Raw genomic sequence first — 21,892 nt, 5'->3', positions numbered from 1 at the left:
GCAGGGGTTCAGTGATTTGGCGAGTTTGGTGCTTCTGGACGTGATAGGACGATGAAAATTGGTAGGCGTGTCAGGGAGCTGCACAAATTGACTTGATAAAGTCGTGTTCCCAGATTCGACCATCTGGGAGGCTAAAGGGAGAGGAAAAATTAGGTATTTATAACTTACTAGTGGGTGATCGGATCTTAATGAATTTTGATATTTAGAAGGACATCGTGACTCAGAGCTCTTATTTTAAATCCTGACTGACATTAAGCCTCTGATTTTCATTTTAAATCAATCTATTGATGCTTAGAATTTCGTTAGAGCTCATACCAAGTGAGCTCTTGGCTCTTCTTGCCTCGTCACAAGTGTCATATGAGCTCTTAGCTCTTGTTTTTTTTATAGTAAATATATATTTTTTTCCACGTTGAAGAGAACCCAGCTGAGGTCCTTGCCGAGATACTTCTTTGTTTTCCCTATTTGCAGGCAGAAAATAATCGCTTTTCTTTTTGTTTCTTTTTTATGTACATTAATTACGATTCATAAGCTTTAGAATCAAACAAACTTATAACAAAAAATAATATTTCTTAAATACTCCGGGGCATGATAATTAGCAACACTCAAATAATGGCAGTTGAAGAGGGCTTAATTCCCCGTAGAACGTTCGTGTGCCCTAATATTGCAGCTCTAAAGACAATCTGAATTGTGCAGTTACTCTAACCACGACAACTAACACCAAATTTGTCAATGTTACTACAACGAACTTCAACCCTCACTACTATTCGATTGCCTTTCCGCACTTAGCATTGAGCCTGGCAACCTTCATTCAGAAGGTGCAGCCTTATGCAATACGTCATCGCAAGTTAAAAGTATGCCAGTGGCAGGAATCGAACCTGCGACCTCCGGACACAATTCCAAGTTTAATACTTGACTATTACATATTTATTAACGTTAATGCTAATAACCCAATAAAGTACGAATATACAAAAAAAAAGTAATTAAAATTTTTTATAGAGATTACATAAAAATAGAAGTATCAGGCAGAAATTGCACTGAACAAGGAAGCAAAACTTAAAACAAACATAAATTACCCAAAATATGGGCGGTGTTATCACCCCTCAAAACCCCAAAAAGGCCAGAGTATAATTTTCAATTTTCTGAACAAACGCGCTTCAGTCACTGTTATCTTTTCCGCATATAATATACAAAAGAATAAGATAAAACCCCAATTTTCATGAATTCTTTTTCGATGTCCTTATATTTGTTAAAGTCCCTTTAGTTTAACTAAGTATAACAAAATAGCATCAATGTTTTTAAACCTTTAAAATTCAGTGCCTTCATATTTAGGAAATCAATTGGATGAAAATAAACTTCCGACTTGACCATCAATTGCGACAAATAACGCTATACTGATTCGGGGAGGGGGTGCAGCAATACCACACTTATTCATGGTAAAAGTGTTACACCATGAAACACTACTGGCATAAAATCACCCTTGTCGGTTTTAATCTGTGATAGTTTTAAGTTTGGCTAAATTGACATTGTACTTTTTTGCTATTTTAATTGACCATTCATCTTTCTTTTGTACATTTTTTTTTTCAGGGTGAAGGGGAGGTGGTCACGAAACTAAAAAGGTTCTCTTGAGTATGCATCTCCAGCTTGGCATCCGGGTTTGACGAAAGATCAATCAGATAGACTTGAGATGATACAAAAAAGAGCTGTAAAAATTATACTTGGACAAAACTGCTCAACATATGATGATGCATTGAAACAGATCAACTTGAATTTATTTGATAATTGTAGACATATCGATTTGGACTGAATTGTTTGAATTCTCCAACTTATCTTGGTCTACTATACAACTTTGAAAGCCCCCCTACTGAAGGACCAGACACTAGTCTCCAACAAATAAAAAAGAATTGTCTACAGTTAATTACTAAGCCAGCCTATAGTACCGAGAGATATTGCAAATCATGTGTCCCTTATTTTACTCGGTATTTTAATAGCATTAACTTGACAAATATTTAATGTTTGATGTAGTTGATTTCAGGTTTTTGCCTGTGAGTGCTTTCGAATGTACCAACCATTTATATTCTTAGTATCCTGATATATTCTGTATAACCGGTTGTTATTTTAACCGTGAAAATTAACTCTTTACATATATTAATTTTATTTATGACTCATTTTAATTTACTGACAGTGAAGCACACATGGTGCTTTAATATTTTTTTGTTGCTATTTTTTTTATCTTGTTTTGTGTCTTGTTTTTTTTTTTAATCATGACATGCTCATGTTAGCTCCAGCTGTTGTAGTAAATAAATATATCCTATCCCATTCGATAACATTCAAATTATTCCACAGCCTTAAAAAAACAAAAAACATTCTTACAAATATTTGTTGGATGATCCGGTGTTGTATGATTAGGACATCTTGATACAACATCTTGTAAATATTGACGATCTGAAAATTGCAACTGAGCCCTCACGTAGAGATTCTCGTCAACATATGGTGCGTAAGACGTAACTTTCAAAAGGAACGGAATCACGGTGTTATCTTTAACATAAAGCCGCTTCAGACTTGAGGAATACTGAAAAGAAAAATTAGGGAAAAATCTCAAGTATGACAGTGAATACTTTATTTCCGAATATTCCGGAGGTTTTACACATAATACAGACACACCCTGCGCACTACAGCAAAGACACAAGTATATACAAATGCACACTTCTACCTAAAGATAATCTCACTAAAACATTGAAGGCAATATTTAGTTAGGAGATAAACACATATTAATGAAACAATTTGATGACAACATTCTTACTTCCTGAAGTTTCTAGACTAAAACAAAATTCTAAAAACGTGTTCAATACATTTTATGATTTAAATTTGACCCGACCAGATTAAAATCGGCTATGGCTAATGCGATTTTAAGACATGCCCCATACAGTCTAGTATTAGTGCTAAGGAAGGTACGGAGTGGGAGGGGTGGAATCTAGAAATTGATGTTTAATCCCTCATGATTTCTGTGCTATGCAGTTATTTTGAAAGTAAAGAGTACCATTAAATCCGAAAATTGGAAGAATTTATTCCGCACAGGAGGACCGCCCCTTTCTCATCCCCAGCCTCCACCTCATGGTAGTAGGAGAAACAACAGAAGATGCTTATTCAATCGGAAATTGAGAGCTTTAGTCCTTTTTCAGAAGTCGAAAATGATTGGAAACCAGTTAGCACGGTCAAATATGGTTTTCTGAGCGTAGGTCCTTTGAATTGTAAACGAATGATTTAGCTACCCATTTAACTGACCGTATGTATATCAGCAATCACATATGATGTGATTTTTCACCCCTTCTAGGGCTTTAATGAAAGAAATGTTAAGATGGCTAGGACACATTACAGATGAAGGATGACAGATTGTCACCGCTTGTTCTAGTTGGTCATCCAATTGAGGCCAAATCGAAAGCACCTCGTCCCCAAATGGGATTATTAAGAAGGAATACGAAGAAAATTGGAACTTCATGGGAGTGGGTACCAAGTGATGAAGCTTTAAATTGGTGAAGGGAGAAGGAGCTGTGTTGGCCTCAGAAGCCTTGGTGCAACAGTGAATTACCAGTAGTAGCTATAACTGCAAAAATAGTGTTGATCATTCTCGATAAAATAATATTTATAATAACAACGATAATAAAAAAAATATTATGGCTAAAAACCTCAAAATTACAATCCAAAAGCTAAATTCTAGTATTGACTATTCTTGTCATAACTAAGGTCAAAAACATATTTTACATAAAAATAACAAGGCTCTAAGATTTTGAGACCTTCAAATGCAGCCAATAAACGTCTATACATCATTGTAGGCTGTAAGGCCTTATTTCTTAGTTGTGCAATATTTTCATTGGTGTAAAGCAGCTTATTTCTTCACTTGACAAAGAAGTAAAGAATGATGAAGATTTCCCTCACGTCTCTAATAGACTAACCTAATTCCTCATTAGAAAGTAATTGTAGGGTCCTTGATAAGGAGTGGTCCTTGATAGAGTATGTTTTTCAAAAGATATTCCGCATTTAGATTAAAAGTAGAATCCTTAAGCTTGGGAGCCCCTCTGGATGCAGCGTGTTACAGCCAAAACTGTAGTACAGCCTTTTCTAAGTCGGAACCCGGGTGGGTTTTCTTATACGGCGTTATAAAATTCAGTGCTAAAAACACTTAATGGATTTAATGGTAGAGATTGCAACAAAGTATACTGTTTTATAGCCTTTTAATACATGAAAACCCTTTCATTCAATTGGCAACTTAAAATAAATCCAGAAATATTGAACTTACTGTCCAGCTACAGGATTTTGTCGATTGCCCATTCTCTTCAAATGCTACTTCAAAGCCAAACTCTCCTTTATATATTGGTGAATAGTAATGAGACACTTGAGAATTGTGACTCACTCTTAAAGGCGCAACAGCCGGAGCCAAATCTATCGAGTCATTCTGAAACATTTTAACAGAAATTCAACAGAACAAGAATAAATTTAGCATTTTCCAATACTAAGAATAAGTTTCTTTTTCTATGAACGTTCTGAATAAATATTAATTCAAAAACTACAACCACCATAAATTAATTCTTCCAAAATGTTTAAGGCTCAAAAACCGCAGCATTGGCATGCGTAATTTGGTGTATTTTTTTTTGCCACAATGAAAGGAAAGCATTCAACTTCACTCAGACTTGACATACTCATGAAAAAAAAACCATCAGTCTTAAAAAAAATATGCTGTAAATTACAATATTTAACTGTGAACTTTTTTTGCATTGAATTTCCATGATAACAAACTGCGCACAACTTTACTGACCAAAGCAAAGGTAGCTGGACTCTTAATTTTGAACTTTTGCTACAAATGAAAACCGATTCCACAAAAGACAACTATTTACAGAAAAGGAAAAAATAGAATCAGTCATATATTAATCAATACAATGCATAATGTATATATTTTCCACGATTCAATAAACAGGAAATAGAGAAATCCAATAATTAAATTAAGGAACAATTAAATTGTTCTCAGTAAAAGTTCCTTATCAGAAATCAGATCAGAAACAACTTTTAATTCAGTTTGACAAAATTTCAGAATCGCTTTAGAAACAACATACATGACTAAAAGGACACGGCTACAATTGTAAACAGAGAACACATACATGCAAAGCATCACTGAAATTGGTCCAAACTTACCCTTGTGAAAGTTGGAGCAATTTAGTGCTAAAAAACAAGCCATTTGATGGCATATTTCCTGTCAAAATAAAAATTGTGTTAAATACCAAACTGAAACTTTAGGAGGTTGCAGTTTGAAGCTGTTAAATTATGAGGACATACTGTTACAACTTGAATTTTAACAAAAATAAATGAAACGTAGCGAAAAAAATTTAACCTGATAAATCTTAGATATGTTAGATAAGAAAATACTCCAATATTACAAAAGAAAATCCTGGGAAGTGGCTTAAACCATATCTCCTGACTAATGCTCTGAAACGTTAGGTATTTTTTGAAATCTTTCACTGGTCAAGGTGTATTTTTCCAGACCTTTACATCAGTCTCCAAATGTCTTTTTAAATAGCATCTACCCAAGCTCACGCCTCATTTAATTGGATCTCTTTTCCTGGCATTAGCCTCGTGAACAAGCCTTAAAATTTATCCTTTTCGATTATGTACTGTGATATCACAACAGCTGGGCTATGAAGTATCATGTACAACTATTTTGACATTGAGCCTTATTAATTCCAACAAGCAACTTCCTAGAAAAACTCAAAAAAAGGGCGTTGATTGAAAGTTAGCAATGGTTTTGTTTTTGCTTGTGTCGCAACAGCTCAGCTGGGAAGCAGCAGATCATGTACATCTATTTTGACTTTGAGCCTTATTAATTCCATAAGCAACTTTTTAGAAAAACTCAAACAATATTTTTTTATCCATATCTATAGTTAGGCTACATAAAAAACGTAGCTTTTATGGTTTTATTCTGACGAGACATAATTCCTGACTTTGATTTAAATTCTGACATGTGGCAGCTCTGAAATATGATACAAAACGTAAGCAATTTGCTAAATTCATCACTTTAAAATTGACCCTAAACAGCCCCCAACCACTCAAAATTAAGCAACTAAAACTAAATTGTTCTTAGTAAGGAGTATTCATGCAAACTGATCCAACCTTAAAGATATATTAGAAGATTTTTTCCATATAGGGATAAGGGAAGGGGGGTCTCTTGGGAACAACTTTGGAAAAATTTGCTCATAAACGTATTGAAATTGCCAATAGAGAACCATTTCTTTTTCTAGGGGTAACGGGGGGAAAACATAAAACTTTGCTTTCTACAATGTTTTATGGATTGAACGGCCATTTTCTATTGATCCAAGCCGAAAAGACTGAACATGATATCTCGAACAACAAATTGTATTATTCAGTATCCCATTCCCCCCTAGTCAAGATCAGAGGCCGAAGTTGAAAAATATCTCAACTTCAGAGGTACAAGGGGGAAGGGCTCAATTTTACTCATGCCGATATCGGTGTGCTAGAAACATCTTTCGCATGTGTAACAACAAATAATAATATTTAGTAGAAACGATATAAGTCACATACACTTTGACAAAATATTGGTAAGAACTGCACAGCCTCCATTCCTGGGCAATAACGAGTCTTTAATATCTATATTACACTCAAACAACTGCACTGAAGCCTGGCGAAATACCAGCTCCACCAAAGTAGTTCTAAGAAAGCTGCAAAGTCGCCTTGCAACAAAGGTAGTGATTCATACTTAATGTCTTTTGCAGCTACATATTTTTTTATTAAAGAAATGAAATGATCGTCCACATTCTTCAAAATCAATACCATGTTGCCCTTTAGATCTTTAAATTCAAGACATTTAAAAACAATTTAATTAAAATTTGAAAACAGTGATTTTGGATATGCTAATAAGTATATTTTTCTGAATATCAAAACATTCTCTCTCCAAAAACCAAGGCTTCACATTTTTTTTGTATATTTGTAGGTCTAAATCTAGTTCATAGAAAATAACTTAGCTAAGTGGTAGCAAATCTAAGTGAAGGTACATGCAAAGAAGACAAATATTTTGGAGAACTGAATATTAATGTAGCTGATAAAATTGCATAGCTTTTATAAGAAGAAGGACCTAAATTTCTCTACTGAGAGAGTGTCATAACTTAAATGTAAAGGTTACAAGAAAAATGTATAAAGTGGAAAAACAAAAATATGAGGTATTTTGCCTCATCCTTGAAATATACACAAGCAGGGAATCTAAGTACTGTTACCACTTTGGCTATCTGTAGTAAAAGCTATCTGTAGTGTGACTAAATATGGGACAGACACAATAGTAATGAAAAGAAAAAGAGGAGAACATGCTTAACATGCCTGACACAAATTGCTTAGGAACAATCTTAAACACAAGGTTTCAAAACAAGATGTACAGCAAAATGCTTTGTGCATGGAACGGACGATTTTTCATCTGTGTTTGCCGTGCATGAAGTTACAACATTGTAATAGTAGTAGAAGTAATAACTAATCTGAATTTACTTTCTTTTTAACTAATAAAGCACTTACATTATTTGTGGAATCCTGGAAAGCTGTCAAAGCTAGATTTGGATTTGATGATATTAGTTCAAAAATATCATTGATTTCTCCTCCTTGTTCCCTGAAACAATAAAAAAAAAAACATATCAATCTACAAAAAAACCAACTTTCTAGAATTATCAAATAACACAAGAGTAAAATACTGTTATGGGAGGGATATAGACTAAGGTCTAAATGAATCTACCAACATTTAACCATCCAGCATTAATTTACCTCAAACTCAATAACAAATAGGCCTACCATAAATAACATGAAAGGATGGTAATATCTAATTTTCGAAAGCATAAATAAGTGAAATTTGTATTGTTAATGTGTTCGTTTTTTTTTGACAGGCCAGTTGGATTCATTGCTGTATGTGTTTTATAATGTATTTATGTTTTTACTTATACCCTCATTTTTATTCATTTTACTTGTTTTACTTATGTACTTATGTTTTTGTACATAAATACTCATTTTCATTCATTTTATTCATTGTACTCTTTTTATATGACCAGCCAGTTTGGTTCATCACTGTAGGCAGTGTTTTAATATTTCACTTATATATCTGTGCTTCTTTTTTTTGTATACAATGTAGGCTAGCTGACTGAAGGCAACAAGTTTGGCAGTGTAAGAGTTTGCTTTATAATAAAATACTATTCTATTCTAATATACTTCGAGCCTTTTGGAGTCATTGGCTTAGCAAAGAGCAATTCTTGTGTCATATTTTTCCAAGACTGTATGGAAGACTTCTATGGAAGGAGAGATTCTAAAAATTAGAGAGAGGGTTAATTCAAGGGGTTTCTAAGCAAAGCACAAAGGAGGTGTTGTCAGAAACTTACATTTGCTTTCTCAAAAGACAATCTCCATTGGACATTAATTGATCATTTAAATGTAGATGAGGAATAGTTTTAATAAGCAGTGCTAATAGTTGTTTGTACTAAAGGGTCAGGTTTTCTTGTGGAGAAAGTTCAACAGGAGGAAATTGAGCTTGACTTTTCTTGTTTTGAGTATTGTGTTTTCTTTTATTTGCAAATTTTGGGGCAAGATTTTCCTTGTAGCAACTTTTCTTGGAGGCAAGTTTTCCTATAATGCAGTATCATTATTTTCTCAAAGTGTCAGAGACATCAAAATAAAACATTTTTTGTCTTTGGATCCATCTTTGGTCTATTTGTATCAGAAAAAAAAAATTTTATATGCTTTTTCTTTTGTATGTTTTAAAATATGAAGTTTTGAGGACAGAGCCAAATTTTAGTCAGTGGTGGCAAGCCAAATCACAGGAATAAATTGGAACTAATTCGACAACTCACTTGATCATTAAACCTCAAATAATAACAATTTGTTGGTTCCTAAAGACAATTCTACCTTCAATGGAAAGCCAAAATGTTTTAAGTTGTTTGAAGCCATATGTTTTAACTTATTTTTCCCTTGTAGATTGACTTTTTAAGCTTGATACCAGCTATTTCTAAATATTGCATATAGACATCTATTTTGTTAGAAAATTTAATTCTGATTTTTTTTTATTTCTAATCTACATTTTTTTGTGTAGATTACCACTTACCCAGTTTTATCTACCACTTAACTTAGCCAATAATCTATTTTTAACTGTCCTTGGTGCTTTCAAAGTGGACATAGATTTACTTTTGACATTTCTCTTTTTGCCTTTATTTCTATCTTGTGCAGTCAGATATTTTGTTTTTCCAAAAGGATAGCCACATGATTTGAAACTATTTGTGTCTGCAAAAACCAAAAGGACATTGATTTGTATACAAAGTTCCATTTCAATGATAGAGCTAATAGTTCAACTCAACCAAAAAAATATTTTGCCTTATCCCCCTCCCCCTAGCATTGTCAGAAGAATTTGAACGAATTACTTTTCACACCGGCTAAAAGAAAGAGGTATTGCTAAATGATTGAAGTTCTAGAGAATTCCATGATTGGACACTTGTCTATTCCCTAAAGTTTCCTTCACTGATCTGCTACTTTCGTTAAAATGTGAAGTTTGTCCATGTATAATTCCTTACCCTAAGCAATGGAATTTCCATCCCTTCATTCTAACTATTTTCATGTTTTTAAGTTTAGCGACTATATGAATGGGGAGTGACATATCCCTTGTTTATCAGGGTATATCCCAGGGGGAAGGTGGCATCACATCTGTATTGTCCTGTTCCCATGTTCTGCTGACAATGGTGTCCAGAATGTTTATTAATCAACCGGTGTGGTGCCCAGTACTTGACTTTCTTGGTCAGACTTGTAATGCTGGGAATGTTCATTGGAATTTTTGTAAACGAGAAGATTCTTTAACTAAAGGAAAAACTCTAGGTATTTGCAAATGCTTTTATCTATTTCTACAGATTGGCAGAAGGCATTAAATAACTGTCTGGATATTTTGAAAACCCTAAAAGTTGTATAAAGAAAAGTGGTACTACCGTGATTTGTGGTTTATGAGCTGAAAAAAATGTCCTTTATAACAGGGGAAGTTAGTTCCATGTTGTCCTGTAAAGCCAATGAAATGTACAAAAAAACTAGATAATTTTGTTCAGTTGCATAACAGCCCCTCGCCTGTCCCAGCACCTGAAGCCTTCTTACTCAGTTGTTTTAAAAAAATCCACCTAACAATTGAATGACCATAAGGAGCAGATAGATTACATAAAAAGTCTCTGTGATAACTCATTGTCAGTGACCCGACTACAGCAACTAACATAGCAGAGGCTATTAAATCAGAAAAACGCAGTTTTATAAGTTGGGGTTCTTGCACCATGATGACCTAACTACTGCCATCTTGAACTCTGTTGGGGTTCGAAATATGAATAGATGAAAATTGATGATTATGTACCCCTGCCTGCTTGGTACTTCAACTGTCAGGCTCATGGACATATATCTGCAGTCTTTAAAGCTCCTATTTGCTGCTCCTGTAGTATACAAAAGGGTCATTTGAGCAACCACAAATCCCTTTGCCAAAACAGTGTCTTATGGGCTCTATGCTCTAAAACTAATCATCCATGTTAGTTTTAAATCTTGTGTAGCACAGAAGCTTTTGCGTCTCAGAAAATGACTAAAAGGACTCAGAATAACACTGTGGAATATAAATGAAGGTGTTTATTCAATCTGAAGTTCCAAACAATACAAACATAATGTGGAGTGAATGAATTTGCAAGTGCACCTGCTAACTATAGACAGTCTTAATCTACTAAACATTAGATACTACTGTTACTCACTCCCATGCTGCCAAACACTCTGATGTGGGTTAACCTAGCAGTAGCGCTGCCATTCTTGTGCAAAACAAACTATTACCAGAATCTTTTTGGGACTTTGAGTATTTTGTAGCAGTTGAAAATACACATCCTTTTCTCTCAAAAAACAGCATTCTGCTAATCAATTCCTAATGGATGTAGTTTATTTTCTATGTTGGTAAGTTGGATTCACCTTTGCTGTTTTTTTTTCTCTTGAAGAGAAGTCAAATATCCAGCACCATTAACCTTTCACTCTAATGAACTAACATCATGTTTAAACAATCCTAATAAGGGGGTTTAATGCCACAATTGCCTCTCACTCAATTGGACTATCTGTCTTGGCTTTTTTTTTACAATTAGCCATGACTTGATGCCCTTTTGATTCCATCTAGTTGGCAAAAACATTGCCCCAGAAACTCTTTTGTCAATCATCTAGTTGGCAAGTAAGTTGGCTACAATTAGCCATGACTTGATGTCCTTTTGATTCCATCTAGTTGGCAAAAACATTGCCCCAGAAACTCTTTTGTCAACCATCTAGTTGGCTAGTTGGCAAGTACTTTTTCCCAGAAAAATTTTAATTAGAAATATGAAGTTTTGAAAGAAAGGCTATCCTTAGCCATTTCAATTGGAAGTGTAATGCTTTTGGTCACTCGGTTTGCTGTGACTGAAGACTGTACTAGACCAATGGTCAACTGCCTGGAGTGAATCTTTCACGAGGATCCTTAATGCTTGTTAAGGCAAGCCCGCCAGTTTCAAAACACCCATTACTAGCAGCCACAGACGTAATATCGACAACACCACAGCTGATCCTGAATGCCTAGGCAGGCATGCGCTGGTCCTGACCAAGTTCGAACCAACGCCTAAAAAATCCTAAAACTTAAACCACCCTCACTTAAGACTTATGCTATATCTTTTTGATTGCAGTATAGTTAGATGACAAATGACTCAAAAACAAGAGCCAAGGGCTCCTTTGATCAAAATGTCTTTATGGGACACCATTGATGAGGTTTGGTTAAACAGCCCTTACATGACAAATCCACACTTACTCTTGTCTGCAGAAACAATCTCTATTTTCCATATCTAATGTAAAATGCAGGGTATCCATAACAATCTTAATACAAAAGAACAAATAACCAAGAAACTATAAAGAAAGAAATTTCAACTTTAGTAAAACAAATTTAAGTGATTTTAGTCTATTATTCCCCTATGCATCTTCTTTTGTATTTTTTTTTTTCCAAATGATATCATTACAAAAAAATAGATGGCTTTCTGAATTTTGGAATGAATAAGAAAAAAATTATTACAGCATGGAGATATCTTAAATTTTACATTCACTTTTAACGAAACAGGTTGTTACATTTGTCCTTTTCTTTTTATTGACACTGACTTTACTAGTGAAAATATTGAACAAACGAAAATCACATGGGAAGTGCATGACGTGTATTGCCTTTTTCCTGCAATTTAGGAGAACAGGAAACCCCAACAGGTACCAATACTGCTCTTCTGAATACATCCACACTCTCTTCTGCAATGTATTACCTATGATGAATCTAGTTCCTCTAGTGAATATCAATAATTTGATATGATATTCTTTTTTCTTTTTCGTCAATATTGCTGTCCTTTTTCAATTATCCTTGCTTGGAGCAAGCTGGATTATAGTGATGCTGAATCCCTCTGCTGCAACAATTGGTCACTTTGCTGTGACTGAAGACTGTACTAGCCCAATGGTCAACTGCCTGGAGAGAATCTTTCTCAGGGGTCCTTTTCGCTTGTTAAGGCAAGCCTGCTGGTTTCAAAACACTCAGTACTAGCAGCTGCAGGCATAATATCGGCAACACCACAGTCAATCCTATGCGCTGGTCCTGACTGAGTTCAAACTAAGGAAATCCAAGATTATCTTTCAACTACTGTATTAACTGAAAATGCAGGGCTAACACAAGACAACCAATAACACTTATAAAAACGCCAAACAAAACCTAAATGCTAAACCACACTTACTTAAGACTTATGTTGTATCCTTTTGATTGCAGTATAGTTAGTTGATGAATGACTTAAAAACAAGAGTTTTCTAAAGGCTAGAAAACTTATACTTTTCCAAAAACCACATTTTTCCAGCCAGGTACTTTTCTGCAGTTAACTGATGTGCACTGAACTAGCTAAAACTTGACAAAGAATTTTGAATGGGATTTACTTGGATTTTTTGAACAGGAATATTTTTTAACATTTAATCAATAATAGTTTATATTCATTTAGTTATAGTTATTACAGAAGTTCCTTTGATCAGAAATTTCTCAATTTGTGTATTAAATTTGTGCAACATCATTTACATGGTATAAAAATGCTTTGTTTACATAAATACAAACCAAAAACAAATCATCATAGGATTGCCTGTGTTATCTAGGCTTCTTCTAAGGAACCTCACGCAAATGCTGCAACTTAGAGGAATTCTTCTTGGGGTTTTGGTGTCACTAACCATGCAATGATTATGCACAAAATTCTAGTCCAAACTGATAATGCTACAAAGAATGCTAGGTGGATGCAAAGTTAATCCTGAGCTTTCAGACATGCTGTATCTGGGCTGTGAAGTAGTTAGCCAGTTCTTGTCTTCTTCATGCAAAACGCAAACTAGCATAACTTATTACAATTCCTTTGGCAAAACAGTGTCATATGTGCTCTATTCTCCAAAACGGATAATCCATGTTAAAGTTTTAAATCTTGTGCGGCACAGAAAGTTTTTGCATCCCATAAAAAGGAATACAGGACTCAGAATAACACTGTGGAATATAAATGAAGGTGATTCCATAAATTTGAAGTTCCCATTGATACAAACACAATGTGAAGTGAATGAATTTGCAAGTGCACCTGCTAACTATGGACAGTCTTAATCTACTAAACATTTGATACTTCTGTTACTCACTCCCATGCTGCCAAACATTCTGATGTGGGTTAACGTAGCAGTAACAGTGTCATTCTTGTGGGAAACAAACTATTACCAGAATCCTTTTGGGACTTTGAGTATTTTGTAGCAGTCAAAAATACAAAATTGTATTGTTGGGTCAGTTTACCTTCCTAATGATCATTGCAAATCTAGATCCGATGGGCTGTTTGATAAAACATCCCAAGCTCTTGGCACTCTTGCTGCTGATTGTAAATTGAGCAATCTGACAGTCATACTGGCTGGTGACTTGAACTGTAATCTGTCTGATGACTCCAGTTGTAGAGCAAATATTCTGTATAGCATCTACCCATGGCTTGCACCAGCAGAAACTGAGTTTCGATTAACATGCTTCCATAGTTCTGGCAGCACATCTTTTCTTATTTTTCATTTTCTGCTTGCCTGAAATACTGTCAAACTAAAAAACCTCTGTTATTGCTGCATTCCAAATTTCAGATCACTTGGCAATCAGGAACCCCTTTCCTGTCATGTTAAGCCTAACTGATCCTTGCAAATCAAGAGATACCAGCAAAAAATATGAAATTTGTTACTGGGACAAAATTGGCCTGCCCATTTTTGCAAGCACAAGTGATATCATCCTTAGAAATATCAAACAAGTATTTCAGCTCCTGTGACAGATGTCTGGAATTAAGAGTTTCTGAAAGTCAGATTTTACTCAACATATATTGAAATGAAATTGTACATGCGCCATACATTTCTGAAAAGACATGTGTACCAGTTCATTGAGTGTGGGTTGATGCAGGACCAGCAACCTGGAACATGCCAAGTCAAAATTTTGGTTTCATATTTGGAAGTGTCAAATTTATCATAGAATTCAGTCTGGCTTAAATGGGCTAAATTTTCAGGTGTTTTCATATCAGTTACTTAATTCAAGCGGCTCAGTTCCCTCTCCCCCTCTTTGCAGGTACTGTAATTAAAAAAATAAAAATAAAACAATTGACCATTGCCTATCTGAATGTAATATGCTGACATCTGCATAGTATACTCTGTAATGTAAACTGTTAAAGTAATTCAAACACCACAAAATATCACTACCAGCTAAGAGTCTATCTGACTATACCTGCACACAGAGCTCAGAACTCAAGGTTTATCCTCTTATATTTCAACTCCTAGAATCAAAAGAATTATGGAAACGAATCTGAGCATATTCAGGATAAATAAGAAGAAACTAATTCAGTAGCTCTGTTCATCTCACAGAGTGAATCAAAAGGAGAAGGGCTGAAAAGTCTTGATTGAAAAGCCCTTGTTTGCTGAAACAGAAGAAGAAGGTTATGAAATATTTTCAATAGCCAATGTCCATTCAATGGCATGAGCCAAAGATCAAAACAGGTTTGAATAATCAATCAACATATAATATTTGTGGGTTAAGGTTGAGAATAGCAGCTATCTAGGAGGAGACAAGGCAGAATAAAAGGGCAACACTTTGTATTGCTAATTTTATTCAAAAAAACAAAAACAGAGTAAGCCATAGGCTTGTCTCTTTACAAAATGACAATAAACAACAAGAATTGGACAACTGGGTATTGATTGGTACCACAACAACAAATAAACTCCATAGGCTGAAAAGATTACAAAAACACAATTTCCATGATCTTATTTGGGTTTTTGACAAATCACTCCTAGACCCCTCTCCATATAAATTAGTTGATAAAATTCTAGTTTAGCTACTTTTTGCTTTCCTGGAAAGGAGTTAAGTATGTTAGTGAAGGTATTTTGAATTATCTGCCTCTGCTCCCTCTCTATCTAGAGGGTACTGACCTTTAAAACTCTTTGTGTTAGGCCTATAAAAGTGAAACCTTACAAAACAGATCTTGTGCTTAAACAAAGTACAAGGAAACTGTTTTCAGCTTCACAACTTTGCTAAATCCCAATTTATGAGGTTTCAATATCTACAGATACATCACCTAAATTCAGTAAAAATAATATTTTTATGGCCTAAAATTCTAGGCCTACTTAAATGGCAGGGATTGTATTTTCAAAACTAAAACCAGAAAAAGAAAAATTGGAAAATGTTATTTTGTCAAAATTCTGATATACCTGTTTAGCAGGCAAATTTCAGTAAAATTATAGCAGTTCATATAACTGGTTTACCAATAAAGTGAATATACCATTTGGTGCTTTTTTGTGCATTCTTTATGAATATAATAATCACTTCTACCATAAATTCAAATTTAAGCACTTTTTGAGCTCTTAAAAATGAAAATTTCAATTACAGTATGAGTAATCACTTGTTTTTCACAAAATAATACTACATTTTCGAAGTGCCATCTTTTTCCATTGTTTTTGAATAAATAATGCTACATTTTCTCAGCACTAATATTATTCATAATAAGGTTAGTTTTAGTTAGGCTAGGTTAAAAAGTATCTAAATATGAATTTACAGTAGAAGCAATTATTCACTTTATACAAAAGCCAAGTTATATGGTTTGCTATAATTTTACCAAAATTTTTACCAATAATTTGTCAGCATAAATCTAAAGTGTGGTAACTGTTTTGACAAGCAATTGAAATCAAAAAAGACTATATTTAATATTTGTGATTTTAAGAATAAATGTTAAGCAATAAAAGTTATATATCTAGAATTGGAATAAAATCAGCTTTCTGTTAATATGTGAATACAACTGAAACACTGAAAGGGTATATACAATCAAAATAGTACAATTGGTATTTCCAAAAAGTGGTCCTTGTAGGTAAGTCAATAAAGTAATAATTTCACTGTTTGATCTTAAACAATTTTAACAATAATCATATTGATGCATAGCTTGAATTTTTAGCTATTTATTGATATGTACATTTCTTCTCAATTTCTCTCTAGTAACAAGGTGTGTGGGCTTTAGTTTTACACAATTTTGATAAATTGGGTATTAGTTTTTGTAACCTAATTTATTAATAACCCTGGTAAAATTCTAGTTAATTGACTTCTTGCTATCTCAGAAAGGGTTTAGGTTAGGAAAATAAAACTTCCAGGGATGGGTCTAAGGCTAAAGTACGTCCTGAGAAGGTATTTTCAAATACTCACCTCTACTCCTCTCCCTCTAGAGGGCCCTGAAATTTGCTTACATGACAGGTCTATATGTATTGAAATTTTGACAAAACATTTTACCTTAATTTTCAGTTACTAGTTGCTTTTTCTCTGCCTTTAGTTCTGAAAATGCAGTTCCTGTTATTTGAGTAGATTTTTGAGCCATATCAATATTTTTTTTCAAAATTTAGGAAATATATATCTTTTAAACCTTATAGCCTATCTTTAAAACCTTATAGCTTAAAATGGAACTGAGCAAAGTTATGAAGCTGTAAACAATTGGTAAAACTCTAGTTAATTGACTTCTTGCTATCTCAGAAAGGGTTTAGGTTGGGAAAATGAAACTTTCAGGGATGGGTCTACAGGCTAAAGTATGTCCCAGGAAGGTATTTTAAAGTACCCACCTCCACTCCTTCTCCCTTTAGAGGGCCCTGAAATTTGCCTACATGACAGGTCTATACCTATTGGAATTTTGACAAAACATTTTACCTTATTTTCAGTTACTAGTTGCTTTTTCTATGCCTTTAGTTCTGAAAATACAATTCCTGTTATTTGAGTAGAATTTTGAGCCATATCAATGTTTTTTTTTCAAAATTTAGGAAATGTATTTGCATATCTTTAAAACCTTATAAAATGGAATTGAGCAAAGTCATGAAGCTGAAAACAATTTTGCTGTACTTCAATTAAGCAAAAGATCTGTTTTGCAAGGTTTCACTTTTATAACACAAATACTTTTAAAGGTCATCAAAGGTCAGGGCACTCTAGAGGGAGAAGGAGTGGAGGTAGTTGCTTCAAATACATTCCCGGGACATACTTTAGTCAGAAGATTCATCCCTGAAAGTTTCATTTTCCTAACCTAAACCCTTTCTGAGATAGCAAGAAGTCAACTAACTAGAATTTTATCATAGGAAAATCAAACTTTCAAGGATGGGTCTACAGGCTAAAGTATGTCCTGGGAAGGTATTTTAAAGTACCCACCTCCACTCTTTCTTCCTCTAGAGGGCCTTGACCTTTGATGACCTCTAAAAATATGTGTGTTATAAAAGTGAAATCTTGCAAAATAGATCTTCTGCTTAATTGAAGTACAACAAAATTGTTTTCAGCTTCATAACTTTGCTCAATCCTATTTTATAGGGTTTTAAAGATATGCAAATCCATTTCCTAAATTTTGAAAAAAAACATTGATATGGCTCAAAATTCTACTCAAATAACAGGAATTGCATTTTCAGAACTAAAGGGAGCAAAATGCAACTAGTAACTGAAAATTAAGGCAAAATGTTGTTTTGTCAAATTTTAGTATAGACCTGTCATGTAGGCAAATTTCAGAGCTCTCTAGAGGAAGAAGGAGTCAAGGCGGGTACTTTAAAATACCTTCCCGGGACATAATTTAGCCTGTAGACCCATCCTTGAAAGTTTGATTTTCCTAACCTAAACCCTTTCCTAGATAGCAAGAAGTCAATTAACTAGAATTTTACCCATACTTTAGTCTGTAGATTCATCTCTGAAAGTTTCATTTTTCCTAACCTAAACCCTTTCCGAAATAGCAAGAAGTCAATTAACTAGAATTTTACCATAACCCCTTCTCCAAGACAGCAAAAAGCAGCTAATCTAGAAATTTACCTATTAGAGTCATGCATTATCAAAAATGAAAACAAACCCACAAGAATTAGCCAAAAAATAGCAATCTACCAACATTTCTTTCTTTGTTCTGACATGTTTCCTTCTAGAGAGCCTAGAAGATAGATTGGGTGGAATAGTCCTTGGAAAGTGGAGTATTGCACTAAATTACAGATGAGGACATAGGCTAGAGTTTTGACTGCAGAAAATGCACTTATGCCTTGATGAGGGACCTCTGATGTTTGCACGTTTATTAACACAGAAATAAAGAATACTAGGCTAAATAGGAGGACCATCAGGGCAGTGGAAAGTATTGTTAGGGTACAAAACTATTGGGCTATAGCCTGTAGAAAAACGAGTAGCCTATACTACAAATAATGAATCTAGCCTAGCTACTTTAAATTTAGTGAGATGTTTCCTTCATGAAGGCAGCAGCTCAAGATTAGTACAAATATAATTTAAAATTTGCATACATTTTTACTAGCATGCCAGTTGTTGATACAGTTGCAAGCTAGAAATTCGCTGTACTATATTAAGATTCAATTATCCACCATGCACCACGTGAATGCCTACTGTTTAGTCACATAATTTTTAGGAGGCAATTGTTCTTGCTTTAAAATAAATTTATATAAAAGAAATTTCCAATTCTTATTGTCATTATGGCTTGATATTCATGAATAAATAAAAAGTCTATTTTATTTTTGTTATATATGTATTTTCAGCTTTTCACTATCTATAAAATAGGTAGCGCTGTCCATATTCTTATTCCTTATCTTTTTTTCATATTCATCATTTAGTCACATCTTGCTGAAACCTTCCAGTGCTGATAATTTGAAATATATAGGGATATCTTATATTAGAATGAGTATTGACGCCTATGGACCGAGCTCTCAAACTTTGACATTTCTTGAGCCGGAAGAAAATGATGGACTTTTAGGTGCTGATACTCAAGGATCAGCTTTTGATTTTACTGATTTCACTATACCCTCCCAGTCTCAAAGTCAACATCAACAAAATGATGATGGAATTACGAAGAGAGAATTGGAAATTTCAACTGGCTCTAAAATGGTGAGTTGTAATGATAAAGTTAAGCTCAACTAATTGCAGATATTTTGCATTCTTTGTAAATGGTTGTGTTAGGGTAAGCTATTGACTGAAACTTTCACAAAAGACTTCTAACAGACACCACCCTTTGATGAATAGAAACAATAGCGTATAGGCTTATGCAAAAAGGTACTATCTAATCTTATAAATACAAATATTTTTGCTCTCTAGTTGGATATTTGGTCAATCCTGATAGCAATATTCAAATTTATTAATTATTTGACAAGATAATTTGCCCCAGAAAACTATTCATTTTCCAACTAGTTGACAAGTGATTTCTCCCCAGCTACATTTCTTTTTAACTAGCTAGAAACAAACATTAACCCTGAAACACTTCTATTAACCATCTACACTAGTTGGCAAGTAGGTTAAATTTTCCACAGAAAAATTTTTATTAACCAATTATGGATAACATTTGCCTAAACCCAAATGCTGAAAAATGGCATTTGGTATTTACCAAGTGACATATTGCAATTTCTGTCTGTCTGTTGGTCCTAGTTTTGCTAGCTTGGGCACTTACAGATAAGCTTTGACAAAGAAAATTGGCAGGTGTATCAGGGACAAGACTAGATTAAATTAAATTAGAAATAGTTGCTTCCCCAATTCCACCATCTGGGAGGGGGTGGAAGGTCAATTAATTTAGAAAAATTAGGTATTTTTAACTTACAAACCAGTGATCAAATATTAATGAAATTTGTTATTTTGAAGGACCTTGTATCACAGAGCTCTTATTTTAAATTGCAACCAGATCTCATGACATCAGAGGGAGTTGGAGGGGAGAAACCAGAAATTCTAGAAAATGCTTAGAGTGGAAAGATTAGGATGAAACTTTGTGGGAAGAATAAACCTAAGTCCTAGATATGCAATTAAAATAACTGAACCAGATCTGATCTCTTTGTGGGAGTTGAGGGGGAGGATTTCCAGTGCTTTGGCAAGTTCAGCTTTTCTGGATGTGCTAGGATAATGACAATTGGTAGGCATGTTGGGACCTACACAAATTGACTTGATAACAGTTGTTTCTCCAATTTGACCATCTGGGAGTGGGGGGCTGGAGGGAGGGAAAATTGTGAAAAATGATGTATATTTATCTCATGAATGAGTGATTGGATCTTAATGAAACATGATATATGAAAGATGTGATTTCACAATGCTCCTTTTCAATTCAGATTGCCATATTAGCTCTTGGTTCTTCTGACCTCATCACAAGTGTCATATGAGCTCTTGTTCAAGATTTTAGTCAGCCAATCCCAGCCATCTAAACCTGTATACATTATGTCAAAGATTAAGAGCCTATTGTCATTTTATAGGAAACATACTTTTTAGTCAGGATATATGTCTAAGCTTGGGCACTGGTCAAGCACTAGGGGCCTTACCCTACACCTATGCATAGTCTACCAAAAGTTTTTCTTAATTAAATTGAACAAACAGTAAATATGGAAACCTTTCCATTACTAAGCTATGACTTAGGTCAACCTACTATTTGAGGTCTTTTTTATGTTCTTTCCAAATATAATTAGTATTTTACTCAGAAATTCAATTTTAAGGCCTTTATAGTCCCTGGAATTGCTGTTTTGTTATCACTCCTGTTTCAACTTTTGCTCTGTTGAATTTATTCAACTATAACTGCCATACAACTTGAGGACCATCCTTACCTTTAGACTAGAGAGGCTTGTATCATTGAGAATTTCAACCCTTGTTTACCAAAGGAGAAGGAGTGATGTCATTATGGTTTTTCAAGCATCTGTAAGTTAACCCTAGCTCAAGCCTTCTTCCCATCAACCCCAACCAGAGAACTGGGGGAAACTCCCCAAAAATTAGCCAAAAAAGTAACCAACCACAGAGAACAATTCCACTTCTTTTCAAACCATGTTGCTCCACTTTGAAACTCTTAAGTAATCAAACCATCCAATTTCAAACCCTGGAGCCATTTACATATGGTGTGGGCTGGGAACAGAAGATGTGGTGTCTACACTGGGATGCCCAAGAGTCCTCAACCAAACTTTGGAGTTATCACAGGCAAGTGTATCACAAGGTAACCTTCCTTTAATCCCTGCATAATAGAGAAGGTGAGAAAATCAAGAACAAGAAATGCAAATTACCCAAGAGGGAGGGGTACAGTTTTGTGAAGATGCAGTTGAAATGTGTCAACTACAACTATTTTGCATATTATGATGTATGAATTGTTGTTTTTAATACCTTCTTCTAGCCAAATATTAGAAAAAGGTATTATCTTTAAGCTACCATAAAGAGTTTAAAATTGAATTTCTGTGTAAAGTGATTATATTAGGAAAGAGTATAAGAATATTCATCAACTGGGATGTTCATCTAATTCATAGCTCATTAATAGAAAGGTCTCTCTATATTTACCAAGTCCATTTTTGGTAAGCATTT

At 34.3% G+C, this 21,892-nt stretch overlaps 2 protein-coding genes across 2 annotated transcripts in view; one reads left to right on the top strand and one right to left on the bottom strand.

Moving 5' to 3' along the window:
- LOC136031492 (cellular tumor antigen p53-like) overlaps positions 1-19,027 on the bottom strand; it is a gene marked incomplete in the record, with an annotated part of 49,469 nt that extends 30,442 nt beyond the window's left edge. The window contains 4 exon segments of the mRNA XM_065711142.1: positions 2,371-2,569; positions 4,295-4,450; positions 7,564-7,654; positions 18,871-19,027. Of these exon segments, the coding sequence (XP_065567214.1) occupies positions 2,371-2,569; positions 4,295-4,450; positions 7,564-7,654; positions 18,871-18,884 (460 nt within the window).
- Positions 19,028-19,190: 163 nt separating this feature from the next.
- The window catches only part of LOC136031486 (regulator of nonsense transcripts 1-like), a 49,100-nt gene continuing 46,398 nt past the window's right edge, over positions 19,191-21,892 (top strand). Inside the window, exon 1 of the mRNA XM_065711128.1 lies at positions 19,191-19,465. Within this exon, the coding sequence (XP_065567200.1) occupies positions 19,259-19,465 (207 nt within the window). The 5' untranslated portion in view covers positions 19,191-19,258. The remainder of the gene's footprint in view (positions 19,466-21,892) is intronic.

This window comes from Artemia franciscana, chromosome 1 (assembly GCF_032884065.1).
Source record: "Artemia franciscana chromosome 1, ASM3288406v1, whole genome shotgun sequence".
NCBI lineage: Eukaryota > Metazoa > Arthropoda > Branchiopoda > Anostraca > Artemiidae > Artemia > Artemia franciscana.
The sequence above is the reverse complement of the archived record's forward strand: the minus strand, read 5'-3'. Positions and strand labels throughout refer to the sequence as shown.